General features: G+C 40.0%; 2 protein-coding genes across 2 annotated transcripts in view; both read right to left on the bottom strand.

Moving 5' to 3' along the window:
* Positions 1 to 862, bottom strand: part of dyrk1b (dual-specificity tyrosine-(Y)-phosphorylation regulated kinase 1B) — a 91009-nt gene extending 90147 nt beyond the window's left edge. Inside the window, exon 1 of the mRNA XM_041793275.1 lies at positions 181 to 862. The gene's annotated coding sequence lies outside the window, so the exon portion shown is untranslated. The remainder of the gene's footprint in view (positions 1 to 180) is intronic.
* A 3701-nt stretch (positions 863 to 4563) lies between these two features.
* On the bottom strand, positions 4564 to 17649 carry fbl (fibrillarin). Its single transcript, XM_041794423.1, has 9 exons — positions 17528 to 17649; positions 14780 to 14878; positions 14552 to 14698; positions 11531 to 11625; positions 9419 to 9589; positions 9184 to 9316; positions 8000 to 8112; positions 7766 to 7911; positions 4564 to 5740 (listed from the first exon to the last, which is right to left on the bottom strand). The coding sequence occupies exons 1-9, from the start codon at positions 17535 to 17537 to the stop codon at positions 5716 to 5718; spliced, it is 939 nt and encodes a 312-aa protein (XP_041650357.1). The 5' UTR covers positions 17538 to 17649; the 3' UTR covers positions 4564 to 5715.
* Positions 17650 to 18807: the final 1158 nt, after the last annotated feature.

Below are 18807 nucleotides of genomic sequence, written 5' to 3'. Positions count from 1 at the left end.
CAGCAGCAGTAACACACCTTTTCCACCGGGCGCAGCCTCCTCCTGCCCGCGGAGCCGCTCTCCATCAGCGGGGCAGCGGGGACAGGAGGCCGGGCGGCTACCACACACAGTGGCCCTCAGTCACACTCATACATGAATAAAGCGGGTAAAAGAGCCCGTTAGCGCCGAGTTGGTTCCTACCTCAGGCGGTGTGTGGAGCAGAGTCCCGCGGAGCAGCCATGTCTCCCGAACCGAGCCTCCTCCCCCGGGTCAGCCGCCCCTCTTCGCACCACAGATCCAGATAACGTATTTTAGGGTAGTTTGGCCGATAAAAATCCCGCTGAGAGTATTTTCCAGGAAATATGGTGTCTCTCCGGAGCTCGGGGAGCGGGCGGTCAGTCAGCACGGATCCGCGGTGCGGCGCAGCTAGCCGAGCCTGAGGGGAGGAGGGCAGCCCGCCGCCTCTCTGCCGCTCAGCCCTCCAGCTCAGTCCGCTCTCTGCTCTGAAGAAGACCCCAACTGAACCGATATTGACTTTCAGACACACCCGAGTGCATCCACCTTAGACCAAGGGAGCGGGCGGAACAGATGAGCACGCCCGTCAGCTTTTTTAAATTAATTTAAAAGGCAAGAAGCTAACATTAGCTAGCTAGCAATTAGCTAGCATGCTAGCTGACTAATAAAACAGAGCCATTGAATCTGGAGAAGACAGTCCGCTCTCTGCAGGCTGTCAGGCGGGTAACGGCCGGCCGAGGGGCCGCTGGATCACAGACAGGCAGACGCTTAGAAAAAGTAGATGTATTTCATGAGGCACAGCTTCAGCTAGCGGAGAGCTGGCCAGCCCCTCTGATGGTAATATCGGTCAAAGGAGAGGGGCTGCATTGAGAGCGCGCTCCCGACACCAAGCAAGTACGGCCCCGCGCGCTCCCGAGACATTTCCCACAAAATGGCTGCCAAAACAAATCCACCGCGGACGGTCACGGCAGCAACTTTCATAGAGAGGACTTTAAATCAAACTTTAGCCGCTCAACGTTGATTTAATGTCGGTAAACCGGAGATACGTGGAGCCGTATGTTATCAGAGATGACTGAGAACGAGCCGCATTTTGGCGCCAAACGACCAAACAACAAAAGAGCGTTTTTCCACTCATTCAGAAGTAAAAATTCACATTTATAGGCTGATTATTCACTAGATTTCAAACTGTTCCGAAGGATGATATTTGAGTTTATACAGGATAAAAATATAAATATTTCAGCGAGGATTTATTTAATCATAATAGTATTTTCACAAGGAAGACGACATTGAAAAGAAAAGATGCTCAAATTGATAGAGTAGATCTATGGTTAAACTTTTTTATTTATTTATTTTACCCAAGGCACACCTAGAATCAAGGCTGGGTATAAGGGAGGGAAGAGGAGAGGTTTCTGTGGCTTATAGAGGTGAAAAATCAAGTCCATTTAAAAGTTAACCAGTGATAGCCATATTTATAATCAACCTGAATAAATACCACAATAATCACAGACACAAAAATAAATTTAGTTAATTATGCGGTAGAAAAAAGCCTATAGCCCTTTTCAAAATGTAAGCACTTAGGTTGCACCCCGGGTTCAAACCTGGCCTATGACTTCTTTCCTGCATGTCTCACCCCCACTATCTCATCCTTATTTTTCTAAAACAAAGGCATAAAAAGCCTAAAACTTTATTTTAAAAACGAAAGGTTTCAAAGAAACAGAAATTGGATAAAACAAGCAAAGAACTGTTCAAGTAAGGCAAAAATGGGTGGAAAATGGGGGGGGGGGGGGCTGTTAAAAGTGGCAAAAATTGGTGAAAGGTGTCAATGATTTGTTAAAAGTGGCAGCAGTGGGTTAAAGAGGCAAAAAGGGCAGCTAACCCTGCTAAAAACCAGCAACATGTCTGTGCTGATCTGACTAGCAAGACCCAAGGTTATTATAGTTAACGAAAACTAACTAAATAACTAAAACTAAAATCCAAAAATCCTTTTAGTTAACTGAAACGAAATTAAAAAAAAGCTTTACCAAAAAACGAAAACTAACTGAAACTGTATAGTGAGCTTACAAAACTAACTAAAATAAAATAAAAATAGGGACAAAATATCCTTAATTTTAGTCTTTGACACAACCAGACTGACCGGCACCGACACCCAAGTCTAGGGAGTGTAAAATTGCCTGATCTGATTGGTTGAGACTTCACACAGTGGTAGTTTTATGTCTGGAGTTGTATTCAAACATCATCAACCAATAAAAGGAAAACTGTTTTAGTATATTTTAAAAAGTATGACATTTTGTCAGTCCTGACATGTATCTGAAAAAATTAACTAAAACTAATAAAAACTAAACTGAAATGAAGCATTTTTGCAAAATAAAAACTAAACTAACAAACCAGCAGTCAGAACTAATGAAAACTAAATTGAAAAAGAAATTGAAAATGAAATAAAAACAAAATCTATTGAAAAATCCAAAACTATTACAACCTTGGCAAGACCAGCATTCATTGTGTTCTGTTGCAGGTCAGACCAGCATCAAATCAACATGGACCAGAAACAAACTGTTTTTTAATTCAGCAGGGGTAAAGAAAATGGGTTAAAGTGGGTTCAAATAACCAAAATGGGACAACAGCAGCAAAAATTGGTTAAGACAGGAAAATAAGGGTCAAAATAAGACAGGAAAATGGTGAAAAGCAGTTAAAATGTGTAAAAAATTGGTCAAAAGTGCTCAAAGTTGGCAACAATCAGTCATAGAGGCAAATGTAGCAAACAATGGTGGCTAAAGTAGTGAAAAGGGCCTAAAAGTGGCCAAAAACAGGCAGAAACGGATGAAAACCAACACATCCTAAAAAGGGCCATGCCTACCATTGTGTAGCATTCCCTCTTCTTTTAACAACAAACTTCTGGGAAGCAAGAGGAATGCTGTCCCATTCTTGTCTGATGTAGGATTCTAGCTGCCCAACAGTCCTGGCTTTTCTTTGCTGGATTGTTCCTTCTCTGATGCTCCAAATGTTTTCTATTGGTGAAAGGTCTGGACTACAGGTAGGCCATCAGGACCCGGACTCTTCATCTGTGAAGCCATGCTGTTGTGATGGATGTGGTATGTGGTTTGGCATTATTTTGCTGAAATAGTCAAGGCCTTTCCTGAGAGAGGCGTTGTCTTGATGGGAGCATATGTTGCTCTGAAACCTCTCTCTACTTTTCACCATTGATAGTTCGTAGTTAGAGCTGCCCACACCATAGGCACTAATGCAACCCCATCCTATCAAAGATGAAGGCTTTAGAACGGAGCCAAGAGAACAAGCTGGATGGTCAAAATCCTCTTTAGTCCACAGGTTACAGTGTCTGAGGTTTCATCTGACCACAGACCAGTTTTCCATTTAGCCTCAGTCCATTTTAAATGAGCTTTGGTCCAGAGAAGACAGCAGTGTTTCTGGATCCTGTTCACATATGGGTTCTCCTTTGCATGATCCAGCTGGGGAGAAACACGTTTGACTTACTATTATACATGTCACTGTAATAAAAACAATGGTACAGATGCCTCCTTTTAACCTTTTTTTTTCATATTGTATTCATTTTATGAACTATTATTGTACCTTTATTAAAAATACTCATCCATGTCTTTTGCTATCCTTTTGTGTTTTGTTGTTCTGGATCTTGAGTCTGCAATAAAGTTTGAACTGAAAAACGATGGCCTGGTTTTGATTATCTGTCATTTAATACTACTCTGTACACAACTAAATAAAAAAAATACTTCGATGTTTTTTAAACTCAAACTTAAGGAATAATTTCATGTTTCTAAGTATTGAAGAGGACTACGGCATCTGGATTTATTTTTCTCACTCTGACAAAAAAAGTCTGCCTTCTGATTTCAAAGTTAGAATTCTGAAAAAAAAGTGAGAATTATGAGAAAAAAAGTCAAAATTATGATAAAAAAAGATGGACAAAACCTCCCCCCCCAACTTCTTGGAAAAGGTCACAATCCTGACTTTGAATGATTTGGAAAACAGTATTAAAAATGTTGAGAATTTTAAGTTTAATCTCAATCTGGTCCATTATAAGTGTATTAATCTTTTAAACTAGGATCAAACTCAGTCTTTACTGTCCCTTTCTCTGATTCAGCTACATCAGCAGCCACAGTGATGTAAAATAAGCCCTCCACTTCTCCTCAAAGTCTCATTTACCTTTAGAAACACCGATAACTCGGTGCACAAGTCAGAAGGCTTCATGCACCTATTGACGGTTCTCTTATTTCCTTTAAAACCCATGAAACATTCATTTTTTGTGGTTAAATTCATGCTATAATCTTAATCTACCTTTCCTGGATCCAACAGAAAGTTTGTTAACCTTAGTTTAAAACCAGAAAAAAAACCCCAAATGAACTAACATACACAATAGTGTAGTTTTAAATGCGATAAGGATGTGATGAATCCTGACTAACCACTGACATTCTGAGATTAATCCCAATATTCTGATTATTTGACAGCTCAGACTATGACACTGTTGTTGAATTTGTCCATCTCTACGTCTACCATTCACTGATTCATCATCAACTCAGGAACCGGACTGAAAACAAACCATTAACAAGAATAATAAACATTTTATTAAAACAAAGTCATCCATCATGTCAAAAACAAACTTTTTTCAAGAATAAACTGTTGTAAGGTACAACCATTCCTCTTCATACAACAACAAAAAAACCTTACAGTTCTAGTATTAAACTACTAGTCAGGGTGAAAAACTCACCACGGATATATCTGTACACAGAATCAAGTTTACCGGCTCACCACCAAACATCAGTGCCGTACGGCTTCCCTACAAACGAACGGGTGTTATCAGAGATATTAGGGGTTCAGATTTACTGTACATGAGCTGAGACGTTCGCAGACAGCGTGTCAAAGATGGCAGAGAGGGTGTGGACGCTTCATGATTCGTAATGGATCAGACATGGGTGAAATAAAAAGTATCTTTCTTTAAACCAAAGTAGACATTGGTTTTACAGAGCAGTTTCAGCAGAAAACATATTGTCTTATGGCTGTGCTGCTATATAAAATGACTTTTAGTTGATTTTTTCATGTAAACTCTGCTTAAAAAACTAGACAACAGCACAGAGAGGCTGCACAGATAAAAATAAAGAAGAAAAAACACACAAGAGGAAAAATACATTTCTCAAGCGCTCCATCATGTACATTTTCAGTAATCCTCCTGCTGTGTGGTTTAGATGTAATGGATCGGTATAGGGCAAAGATTAAAAAAAATTAAAGCACAATAAGCTGTTAGGAAGAGAGTCAGACTTGATCATGATAGCAGAAGTTTAAACTTTAACGTAACTAATGAAAATTAAATACCACATTACAAAGAAAAACAGAAGTCCAAAACACCCAAAACTGAGCATTCGATTGTTCTGGAAAATGAAAAATGGTGGATAAACTCCTGCAGACAGCCTCAACTGCACTGGCTGGATTGGATGTGTTAACTGGAGGGTGTTCAGGCGACTTGATGCCATTTCTGATGTTCAGCCGCTTTTTCTCTCTTTGTTTTTGCACGTTTGAATACTATAAATCAACGTAAAAGATGGAATCATGTTAAACCATGTGGTAGCAGGAGAGTCAGACATTTTCAGAGTCCGGACTCATTGTGTCCAGCTGAGATCTTCAGGACGGTGGAGTTGTGGAGACAAACACTGACAGAACAAAAAGCCGGCGGTGGCTGGAGACGGTTGTCCATGGTCCTCATTTCTTCTGTTTGGGTGGAGGTCTGAGGAAAGAAAGAAGGCGTGTTAAATGTGACAGAGCCGGCGTCATGTATGTATGTGGAGGTATGGGAGGGCGTGGAGCTGAAACTACTGACGATTCCATCCAAATATAGAGCAAAATTTCAGATTTTAGACGTTCTGTATAAGAAAAGTCAAATTTATCACCATTTTAAGATTAAATTAAAAAAAAAAAAACACTACAAAAGAAGAGGGCTCAGCACCACTTTGCTTCATAGTCTTGGAAGCTAGCGGAGAAACAAAACAGGAGGATTTAAAAGTAGAAAAGGAGATTTAGGACAGGAGGCAACAGTGATGGCGAATGGGATGCACACAGTTAATCGGTAAAACAATTAAAATCGTTTATCAAATTAGCTGGTATGGGATTTACTAGTTGGTTAAACTAATTACCTATCATTTTTTATAAACATAGGTTTGAAATCCTGGTCTATAATGCTCTTTTAAACTGTAATGAACCTCCTGCCACTAGAGGCCGCTGCTTTCCTCTCTGGCACTTCCCCGGATGTAAATATGAGAAGCTCAGCAGTGGCTTAGCAGTTAGCTTATAGTAGGAAGACAGCGGTACGACAGTTTTCTACAGTAGTAAATGCAAATAAAGTGGTAAGTAGTGGCGTGTGGTCTGATATATCCTCATAAATGAAACGGCACCGGCTGGATCAAGTGATCCTGTTAATAGTTATCGCTGTGAGTTAATGCAGACAAATGTCTGAGTCAGCTGTTAATTCCCGTACAACTAAATGAGGATAAAAATAATCAATAATGCATCGTAAAGCTCGTCATGTTGATTTTTAAGGTCATCAAGACCAGTGGTTCTCAAATGGTGGGTCAGGACCCAAAAGTGGGTCTTGAAGTGGTTTCCAGTGGGTCACCAATGTGCCATGAAAAAAATGAGGCAGAAGTCCAAAAGCCCTGAGAACATTCCATATTTCCATACATTTTTAAAATGTTTTTCTCTGATGTGTGAGGTTCTTTCCTTTTCCTCATGATATCAACTTATTTATCCACTTGAGCATTCAGAGCAAAGCTGGTTTTGCTAAGAAAAGAAGAGAAGAAAATACCATGTTTTTTATTATTTGGGGAAAAATGGTAAAATAAAATGCATTAGGGCATTTCTTCTGTAATTATGTGCTGCATAAACATGCCTCTTTAGTCTCTGCTCTTTGATAGTATATGTTGTCCATTTATGATCTAAACTAATATTTTTTTGATAGAAATTTGAGTGGTTTTCAAAAATGTGTGTCCCAATTTCTCTTAAGGGGGCAGAGGAAGGTCCTGGTGCCTGACCAGTTGAGAACCACTGATCCACACAATCAGAGGGTCCAACGAGGAGCCTGTTACAGATTAAGCTGATGAATTTTTTTTTTTATTTTAGTGGGCCCTAATAACCTAGTAATTTTATAGTAAGGAGTAGTTATTATCAAGTAGTTTCTCTAGAATAGGATGGTAATGTTGAGGAACTATAAAGTAATAATACATTTATTATTTTATTCCAAGTAATATTGTGGCTGTTCTTCAAAGATCTGGTGGTATTATTCCCCAACCATAACCCTCATAATCTTGTGGCAAATCTCTGTTGATCAGGTGGTATTTTACCAAGTAATTTCTTAGAAACAAGATAATTTATTTTGGCCCTCTAAATTTAAGCAACTCCTTCCTGAAAATTATTAGTTATTTTTCTAGGGCTAGGCAGTTTGGGTTGTAACAAAATACCACCTTAAATGCCAGAGATTTACCACAATATTACAAGGAATCACGTAATGGATACATTATCACTACTTCCTTAATTTTACCATATTTCCAGTTATAACTTGCAAAATGCCAATTATTACTACAACACCGTAATCTTTAGGAATGACTAGATATCCACTATTTACGACAAAATTACCAGATAATCAGCTCCGACTGAAATAAGTGCTACTATTGTGGTTCAGAGGCTGTTTTGTGTGGATATTAATATGGTGAGCTTGGAGAAGGAAACCCTGTTTTAAAACCCCAGTGTGACGTCATACCTGTAGATGCCGACGACCACGGCGTGGTCTCTCTCGTACGGCTCCAGTGTGAGCTGCTCCTGAGGCTTCATGTTCTCAGCGCTCATCTTCTTCACCTCTGAAGCAAACACGGCTTCAGGCGCCGCCGTCGAGTCGATGCAGTTAGCCTGTACAGACAAACAGTTTCATGAGACTCATGACATGACGAGCGTTGTTAGTAAAATTTTAATATTTTGACACAAGATCTTGTCGAACCTTGATGGAGATGACGAAGTGTCCGCCGTTCCTCAGGAAGTTGTGAGCGTTCAGAGCGACGATTCTCGTCTGATCAGGCTGAGCAACGTCAGCAAAGATCACGTCCACCATACCTACAGACAAACAGGAGCCGTTAACCAGGAGCCTGTTCCTTCTGATGTTCCTGCCCATTCCTAGTGATGTTCCTGCCCATTCCTAGTGATGTGTCTGCCCATTCCTAGTGATGTTCCTGCCCATTCCTAGTGATGTGCCTAACCCATTCCTAGTGATGTTCCTGCCCATTCCTAGTGATGTTCCTGCCCATTCCTAGTGATGTGCCTAACCCATTCCTAGTGATGTTCCTGCCCATTCCTAGTGATGTGCCTAACCCATTCCTAGTGATGTTCCTGCCCATTCCTAGTGATGTGCCTAACCCATTCCTAGTGATGTTCCTGCCCATTCCTTGTGATGTTCCTGCCCATTCCTTGTGATGTTCCTGCCCACTCCTCGTGATGTGCCTAACCCATTCCTAGTGATGTCCCTGTCTATCCTAGTCATGTTCCTGTCTATCCTAGTGATGTTCCTGTCCATTCCTTGTGACGTACCTAACCCATTCCTAGTGATGTTCCTGCCCATTACTTGTGAGGTCCCTTACCCACAACTTGTGTTACTGCTGTCCATTCGTAGTGATGTTCCTGCCCATTCCTCGTGAGGTTCCTAACCCACAACTCGTGTTACTCGAGTCCATTCCTAGTCATGTTCCTGCCCATTCCTCGTGAGGTTCCTAACCCACAACTGGTGATACTCCTGTCCATTTTTTAGTGATGTTCCTGCCCATTCCTCGTGAGGTTCCTGCCCATTCCTTGTGATGTTCCTGTCCCATTCCTCATTATGTTCCTGTCCCATTCCTAGTGATGTTCCTATTCATTCCTAGCGATGTTCCTGCCCATTCCTAGTAATGTTCCTGCCCATTCCTACTGATGTTCCTTTCTATCCTCCTGATGTTCCTTTCTATCCTACTGATGTTCCTGCCCATTCCTAGTGATGTTCCTGCCCATTCCCAGCGATGTTCTTGCCTATCATCCTTGTGATACCATGGTAGATATCAGGTATCATGGTGATTTTAATGTTAATCTAAACTGAAGGTCCCATCAGGATGTTTTTCTATTAATAGAAGGTTTAAGGCGTTTAAGAGCTCTACTCACCAACCAGCATGCGGTATTTGTGCGGGTGTCGAGCGTCTTCGATGATGGGAATGATGTTCGTGCGTTTCTTCGCCACGTTGAGAAGATCACGACCTGATCGATGAGAGAACTCCACAGCGTACACCAAACCCTCCTGTAACACGGTAGAACACATCAGCTGAGTCAAATGCATTCACAGTAGAACCCAACCTTTCATCCTGACAATACGTGGTTTCTGAGCATGTGCAGTACTGACCGGCCCCACAATGTCAGACACATGGGACACTGTAGTTCCTGAAGCTGCTCCCAGGTACATGACCTTCGCCCCCGGCTTGATGTGGATCTGGTCAATTCCTCCCAAGATGGCCGCCGCCAGCTTCGATCTGAACGGGTTCCATGCTCTGTACTCCGTCTTTGCTTCTCCCTCCTGAAGGACAGAAAAATAAAACATTTAACCATAAAAACAGACATTACAGGACATAAAAACAGAAGAAACAGAAGCCGTGTTCACTAAGATGTAAATGTACAGCTCTTCTACCAGAGTCCACATAAATCCAACCTGACACCTCCACTACAAACAGACATCTTCTTTATCTCCATAGTCTAGTTTTTTTTTATTGCCACAGTCTAATCTTTCTCACCATAGACTCATTTTTATCACCAGTCTAATTTTTAGAGATGTTCCAATTCCCTTTTTTCCTTCCTGATACCTTATGGAACAGCCTGCTATTGGCCAACAGACCCTCACCCAGGGTGAACAATATGGCAACGTTCAAGCTAGCGGTAATAAATGATCGTTGCTGGATTAAAATGGACACAACATCTGACGGTATCAACATCTGGTTTAATGGTGTGGATTTAATCATTAAAGTCCCAAAAAGTCACAAGTTCCAGGCTTGTTAAAAATACTGCTGGAAGGGATTCAAAGGCATCAACAGCTTTGATGGGAAGGAACAACAGCTAGCTTCAAGAGGAAAAACAAGCAAGGAGCAACGATTTATAGTTCAAAAGTTATTTAACTTTTGATAAACTATGTCACTTTTTGTCATGTACAACAAGGCATTTTAATGATCATATTCAGAGAAAAACTATCCCACAGCCACCATACTTTGCTGCTGTAGTGGGTCCTTTGGTTCTTCTTCTCTGCTCTAAAAACGGTAGCTCGTGCATGCAGTGTTTGCTGGCAGCGAAGAAGAATTGACTTACAGCTTTTAGCGCTAACATTTAGCATGGCTGAACGAAGCAAAACACGAAGCTAAACCAACCTGTATCGGATCGGTGCATAAACTCGTGTACTCACCAGTACCAGTACTGATACTGGTATTGGAACAACCCTTCATTAAACTTCAGAAGTGCTGGAAAAAATGATACTAGTCAGAATCACATTTATTTATTTCTGCTTTTCTGAATCAATTCAAAATTTTCAATAATCTGTATTTTTAAATTAAATTATTACATCCAGTCTTTGAGCTCAGTAAACCCGGTGCTGATATTTTTACTGCTCCACCTTCTCTGGATGATACTGCTGTGTGGCTCTGTTGTTAGCATTAGCAGCGCTAGCTCTCAGTGTCTATAATATTTACATTACTGTATTTGACATACTGACTTCTTACACTGTTTATGGAGCGTTGAGTCACTAAGACTTTCTCGTTTCCTAAAAAGAAAAGTTTAAAGACTCCTTGTGGATTCTAGAATCAAAGATATGAAGGAAGTCTAACGTATAAGAATAACAGGAACTACTGTCTTTTTTAAAATCAAAGGCCGGTGTTAACATTTAAGAAGTGACCGTGTTGAATGGTGGCTACACGTCACATGTGTCTTTGGTTGTCTCAGTAATAAGGATGCAATGAGATCTCACAAGATCGAATCATGACAAGAGGTAAAAACTGTCATGAGATGAATATGCCACAGATATGAAGAGCAGCCGCTGCCATGACAAGAAATACCAAACTGGAAATTAAAAAGATGCTCCGGACCCTTTTAGAATTGTTGCTGCGATGGCTACTGAAAAAACAGCTGATCTGTGATTGGTTCAGATCACTACACCATGAGTACACAAGTTTATGCACCGATCAAATACTGTTTGGTCTAGCTTTATATTTTGCTTCGTTTAGCCATGCTAAATGTTAGCGCTAAAAGGTGGTATACCAAGGTGTTGGATATCGGCCAATACCGAGTCCTGATCCAGTACCAGTTTGAACTTTGTGGACTGACTGTGCGGACTAGTAAATTATTTTACACCTATATCTGACTCAACAAGTAGAATCATAATGTACAGCATCTCTGTGACCCTAAAGTGACCCTAAACCAGCTGTATTTAACAGACAGATACTTGTTCAGTAATGAAGTAAATCAAACTCCGTCTCACCTCCACGCTGATCCTCTTCTCTCCGTACACAGACTCTCCAACTACCATATTCTTTGTCACCAGAGCGTCTTCTTTTCCTCTGCAGATAAACACGCCTGAAAACACACAAACACAAAATCCGTTACACATTAGCACAAAACTACAGTGGATTAAGGAAAAGGTCTGTATTTTAGGCCAAGTTTACAGAAGAATGGACCACTGAGACTGACAACACTCAACGCCGACGTTTGAGGTGGGGGCGCTGATCTGAGGGAGCATGAACTACAGAGAGAGGACATTTAGAGAAAGTGTGGACAAAAGAACTTAGAAGGTCTTCACTGTTATTGGGGTTTCTTACACATGGATGCTGACTGAGCATGTGCAAAAACCTCCACACTCAGTAGAACTGCTTATTATGAGTTTACATGACAGGAAACAGTGGAGTTATTGATAATTTACACTCTGGAACTAATTCATAAAACTGACACCCAAAACAAAGTGGCCGTAAATATGAACTAGCAAATGCAACAAAAGGTCACCATCATTGGCTGAAATTGGGGGTGTAAAAGTTCAAAGGTCACAGTTCAGTTTGTCGGTATAAAAAAAGAAAACACAGTCCTGAATTTAAAAGCCGAATTCCAGATTTCCTCTCATTTATTATTTTACATTTGACTGTAGAGTAGCATGAGTTTGAACCTTTTGGTATAAAAACTAGTACTGAACAATTTTGGAAAAATAATCTAATAGCTATTTTTTTCCCCAATATAGCGATTGTGATTTGATATGCGATTATTCCTTAACTTTAATTGTTAAACAAGGGCTGAACAATTCATTAAAAATATCTTATTGTGAAGATTTTGACTCGTATTGCAAATCTGATGAATTTTTGCATTTAAGGGTTTTTGTCACCGTCAAATTTAACACAACAGGTTAGCGTAGAAGCTAGCTGACTAGCCCACTGGTAGGAAGATGATGAGCATAGCATTAGCAAATCTGTCGCTATCACCGCCATCCTGCAGCAGACCTGACAGAGAAACATGAGCTCTAAAATGACAAATTTATGATGCTAAAGTTATGAGGAGTCTCTTCAGGTGCTTTTAAAATGACTGATAGCTAAACAGCTAACAGTAGGGCTGCTAACGTATGTTACATAGAACTACAGTGGCTCTATAATGTGAGATTAAACAATTAGTTAAAGAGATAAAATATCACACTCCCTCTGTGAACCTGTCAATGTACTGAGTTTACATAGAGCCCTGAATAAAAATACAAAGATTAGGTCACTGGAGTAATGTTCTAGTGTGAAAGGCCTGCTCATAGATTCATAGAATCTGTTTTATGTCTAGAATAATATGAGCATTGTTCAGGGCAGACCTAAAATACAGAATACTTTATGTATTAAATATTATCAAATACACAGTTTATAAAGAATCACATTTGATTTAATAAAAATCTAACAGCAGAGTAGCTGCTACCCTAAATGTACCTGAAGTTGGGAATTAAAGAAATCAGTAAAAATGAACTTTTTATACTCAGTGAGTCTCCTAGCTTTGTAAAATCACACTAAATAAGAACAAATAAACCTAGAACCAAATAACTGATTATAGATAATAAAAAGAGATATCAAAAATATAAATCAAACAATCAAAACTGTATCTAAATGTATGATTTACACTTTAGGGTATTCATAAATGATCGTTTCCACAATATGAACATCGCACATAAACATCTTGCCTCTGATCCCTCAATACTGAGTATCGCGATACTAAGCTAGATATCAGCATCAAAGTTAAAATGTTGGTATCATGTCAACACTAGGCTAATATCTCCTTAGAACAGCAGTAATAAAACATAATTGAGAAAATAAAGTATGTATTTTAGAGCCTTTGTAGGGGTTCGTATTAATGATTTATGCAACGTGCCATGACGCCATCACATACCTGTAATTAAACAGCAAAGCAAAGGATTTACGCTGATATACAGAGGTAGAAAACAATGGCTAGAGTGTTTTACTCTTGAAAAATCCTTACTCATGTTTATCAGTGAAGGACTACAGAACAGCTCATGTAAACACAGGATGGGACGCAGTTGAGGTCTTAGTCACTTGTAGTCGCTATTCACTACTTCTGTATATCCGCGTTTGGCCTTTAAAATGTATAAGCGTTACCCTCTCTGCTTTTAAATCCTGCTTTAAAGAAAACAGCATGGAAGATCTTTCTTCTTCATTTTTTTTGTTTTGCCTGCTTCTTCCTCTTCTTTGAAGGTTGTTTTAAAGCGGTTAGCTAACACTTAGGAGCATTCCTGCCACCTCCATCAGCAGGTAATACTGTCATCTATGATGACATTTTTCTCCATTTAGACCAGAGACAGTGGGAAGAATTCAGAGGTATTTGTGGTGTGACTGAACCGCGAAGGTTGAGGACTAATACAAACACTGTTACAGCCCTAGATGAACTAGTCTGAGTGTAACCTTGGCAATGACAGGTGTGTGTTGACTGTGCGGCGGCTGCAGTGTCGCCTCCGGCTCACGCCGCCACTGTTTTCATATTAGAATATGTGCTTTATGTCTGTATCTCCATTCTGTCACCCTCTCTATAGTCAGCCCTACCTCAATAAATCTCTCTTCAGTGACCGGATTCATCACAGAACTGAGCTGGGAAAATTCAGAATTAAAGCAAATAATATTAAATTCTCCACAGAAATGACAAACTGGATTTTAACTTAAGCACAAACTGGCAGTTCATCTTCCCTCTGACATATTCTACCAACGTGGACATACATATCTGCTAAAGGATAGATAAATCATCATTTCCTCTCTACTCTGGCTGAGGGATGGCTCACGGTAAAAATAGGCGAGCCCTCTCTTCTCGAGATTCTCAGAGTTAGAGACTGTGCACCGACTTGTTAACATGACGTTAAAATTAAAATCAGTCATGATACAGACGTTAACATCTGAGACAGCTGTTAGATAGAAAAATGACAACATCTAAGTAGCACCAACACTGGAAGAATGAAGATCAGAGTATTAAACATTGTAAAAACCTTCATGTCTGTGTGGCTCCACCAGGACCTTCTTCCCTCCTCCAAATCCTCCCCTCCCTCCTCCCCGGCCTCCTCTTCCTCTAGGGGCCCCTCTGCCACCTCCCCGACCCCGGAATCCTCCGCCGTCTGGAGACTTGAATCCTCCTCCTGAAAGAACAAACGCTTTTTTTAACAAAATAATAATGATAATAATATTAATAATAATCCTGCATCCTCCCAGTGTCTCACCTCGTCCTCCTCTGAATCCTCCTCTTCCTCTGTCACTAAACCCTCCTCTCCCTCCTCGTCCTCCTCTGAATCCTCCTCGGTCTCCTCGGGGGCTGAACCCTGAAACACAAAACAGGAACCATCAGCTCATGGTGGACTCAAACATCAGGACGGGGACTGATGGAGACCAGGTCTACCTCTGAGTGAGACTAAAGTTAAAGCTGCTGCTCTGTCCTCTGAGTTTAAATGACTAAAAATAAGACTCTGACCACTGAAACGACAGTTTTCCTGTTATCAAGTTTTAGGGAGCAGTGAGATTCATTTAACCTTGGACGGTCTCCTTTTTAACTCATCCAACCACCTTTCACCAGATGGACAGAACGGCAAACCAGAAGTTTCCAAAGAGCCCCAGGATGTCACCCAGATAAAATAATAAATCACAAAAATCAAATACATACAAAAGCTCCATTTAAGAGATAATGCTACTCCCATGTGGCAACACAGAACAAATGCTAAAATGTTTACCTCTCTGCTGCAGCTTTCAGGGATTGTTTAGGATCAGTTATCTTGTTTTCATGATCATGGGATGGTAAAATTGAAGATTAATTTCAAAGCAAAATACTTGCATTTACACTGACCCAATGAACCAGACTTTTGGGTCGACTTGATTCAGATCCTGGTTTGAAACCACCTCAGCGCGTAACGCAGACTGAACTATGACCTGCAGTGATTAAGACAATCAAATGCCCAAATGCTTTTTCTTGTTTTTACTCTGTTAAGTACTAAACACCACAAGGCTTTTGTGGAGCTGCATGACAGGATTCTCATCTGTACAACAGTCCATTTATTTCCTCCTCTGTGGTGTTTAGTTAAACTTTTATTGTTCAAAACACCTAACTCTATCAGATTTTCAGCTCTGTTAATATACTCAGCAGGAACCAGTGCTATCATGATGACAGAACTTCATACTCTGGTATGATTCTGATAAAGACCAAATGATGCCAGCATCTGTTTCAACACACCAGACACCCAACAAAGACTGATTTCTCTGTTTTCATTGCAAACTCCTGCTTACTGTCCAAGCAGTTGGTGTGACTGGGAAATTAAGTGAAATCTAGATTGAATTACAATGTCTTACTGAAATTTTCGTACTACAGAACGTGCATTAGGCTATTCCTTTAACTTGAAATGGTTCCAAATATAATTTTAATTGAGAAATGCATCATGCAAACGTTCAAGTGACATTTTATGTAGAACTGCTGCGGAAAACAATCGACTCCAGAGATACTCAATGTGTGGCTTTGTCAAATTGATTGTCAACTGTTATTGTTTCTCAGTATATTTCCATTGCCCTTACTTGGAATTTTCCCCCCTTTTTCAAACTTTGGCCACTTTTAATCAATTTCTGCCACAATTTTGCCAATTTTTGCAATTTCCGTCTAGTTTTTGCTGCTTTTTGCCCCCCCTCCTTCAATTCGCAATGTTTCCCTTTTTGCCATTTTCTGCCAATTTTCATCCATTAAAGCTGCCTTTTGCTGTTAAATGATACTTTTTTCTGATTTCCCCCCCAACTTTGTGCCCATTTTAGCCCCTTTTAATATTTTTTTGCTGGTTTTTGGCACCATTAGCTCACTTTCTGTCACTTCTCACCCACTGTTGCCGCTTTCTGCCCTTTTCTTGACACTTTTTCTCCCCATTACTGCACTTGTTACCCAGTTGTAGCCATTCATGCTTATTTTGCCACTTTACATCAATTTTTTGCCACTTTTTGGTCATTTTTGCCACCTTTAACTTTTTGTCACTGCCACTTTAACCCTTTTTGCCACTTCTCACCACTTAGATTGTGGCTCTTGCAAAGGTAATTTCCAATAATTTGGCTCTTTGGTTGAGTAACACTGATCTATTATAACTCCTGATGAGACTCCAGGAGGACCTAAGAGGGAGCAGTATTTCTCCATTATGTTATTATGATTAACTGCTAAACTGCGCTAAAAAGGTTTTCTGCAAATACAAAAGCGTGCAGAAGCAGGAGAGGGATTACTCAAGCAGAGACGCAAACCTCTGCACACTTTCAGACCAGATAATGACTTAAACTTTGGTATTTTTGATTCTTATAGACCCATTTAAACACGTGGTATCCACACAGGATCATTTAGAGACATTTAAAACGAACATTTAACTCAAGCATTTAGCTGTAGAGGTGTAGAGCTCATAACAAACTAGTCTGATTGTCACTACAAAAAGAAAACCAAGTTAAATCCGGTTTATTTATAATCAGGGAGCAAAGTTCACCACACACCTGAGCTAACATGCTAACAGGAGCTATCGCTAACTTCACAGCTTCAGCATCGAGACAGAAACAGGACAAATAAACAGATAAATCCACCATCTCTGACTGATTAACCAGGTATTTTAGAATAATATTCTTATCTCCGGTTCTGCTGCATGTCTCGTTTTAGTGCAGATGATCAGAACAGACAGAGCTCAACACGTGGTTTATCATTACTGCATATGAGACAGTGCTAACGGCTAACAGCTAACCAGGCATCTGTTGATTCAAGTTAACATCATATTTAGATTCATTTTGGATCCCATCGGTTCATAGAAAGAGTTTAAACCTGATCTTTTTAGCTCATAGTCTACAGTGAGGGTTTAGCAGCATGGCGGGGTAGGCCGGAACTCCCTAACATCAGCAGACACGTTAACAGAAACAAACCAGCTATCATTTAAAAACATTATTAAACATAATTATAGGAATATTTACTGTACCTGGCTTCATGGTGTCAGATCTAAAGTGTTAAATTAACCCACTCTTTCTTCTTCTCTCCTTCGCCGTGTTTCTCTATCAGCGGACTGGAGCACTGTGGACGCACGTGCAGCAGACTTCTCTTCTTCGGCTTTTTTTTTTTTTTTTTTTTTTTTTTTTTTTGGCTGCTGCGTGGTTCACAGTGGATGAAACACCGCCACCTGCTGGAGAAACTGAATTTAAAAAAAAAATCCAAAATTAAGAAACATTTCTTTGAGACGAGGCTGTAAGGGAGGGATAGAGGGGGGCCCGCAGAGGTCAGCTAAATCATATGACCATATTATAACCTTATTTTAAACCTGAATACTAACCATCCTTATCAATGCAACAAAAATGAGTAACATCAATAGATTCTGCAGTACATTATAGCCCTTTCAAAATGTACCCCCTCCCTTTTTTTTAACAGACTTACATTTTAATTGACTATGTTAACATTGTGGATAGGTACACTGATATAAACCAGGGGTTCTCAAACGCTGGGGTCGGGACCCCATTTGGGGTCGCGAGACTCTGAGAGGGGCCAATTTTTTGCCAAATTTTAAACCATTTTCATCACTTCTTAACACCAATTTTGCCAATATTAACACATTTTTGCCACTTTGAACCCTTTTTATGTCTTTTTAAAACCCTTTCCACCGCTTTTTTTCTGCCTGTTTTTCCATGTCTAAACCAAATCTTGCCACTCTTTGCCTATTGCTGGCTCTTTTGACTCACTATTGCCACTATTAACCCACTATTGCCACTATTTTACCACTCTTATGCCATATTTCAAAATTTGATATGCTCATTTTTGCCAGTTTAACCCATTTCTGCCTATTTCTGCCTCAGCTAACCCTTTCTAGCCAGTTGATATCCATTTTTCATCCAGTTTCACCAAATTTCCACCTACCTTTGCAACCTTTTATGCCATTTCAGCCACTTTTTAATCCCCTTTTACCACCTTATATGCCCTTTGTGCCCCTTAAACCAATTTTTGCCATTTTTTGGTGATTTTCTTTGCCAATTTTATCTAATTTTTGGCACTTTTAACCCTTTTCTACTACTTTTAAAATCCAATTTCACCACCTTTCCCACCTTTTTTTTTTGCCATTATTCACCCATTTTAGATACTTTTAACCTATTTTCTTCTGTTATTAACAAAAGGAGGGCTACTTACTACACAAATGAATTTAAATGTGTTTCTTTGATAAGAGTGGTTATTATTTAGATGAAATGTAAAATGCCACACCTTAACTTTATTTTG

Source organism: Cheilinus undulatus, linkage group 8 (assembly GCF_018320785.1).
Source record: "Cheilinus undulatus linkage group 8, ASM1832078v1, whole genome shotgun sequence".
In the NCBI taxonomy this organism is placed as follows: Eukaryota; Metazoa; Chordata; class Actinopteri; order Labriformes; family Labridae; genus Cheilinus; species Cheilinus undulatus.
This window is presented reverse-complemented; position numbering and strand designations above follow the sequence as displayed.

What these genes read in the sequence shown, in the direction of transcription:
- fbl (XM_041794423.1), bottom strand. An exon ending in AGGATTCAGAGGAGGACGAG is followed by an intron (nt 14,699 to 14,779) that starts GTGAGACACTGG and finishes TTGTTCTTTCAG; the next exon opens with GAGGAGGATTCAAGTCTCCA. An exon ending in ACTTCGTCATCTCCATCAAG is followed by an intron (nt 7,912 to 7,999) that starts GTTCGACAAGAT and finishes TTGTCTGTACAG; the next exon opens with GCTAACTGCATCGACTCGAC.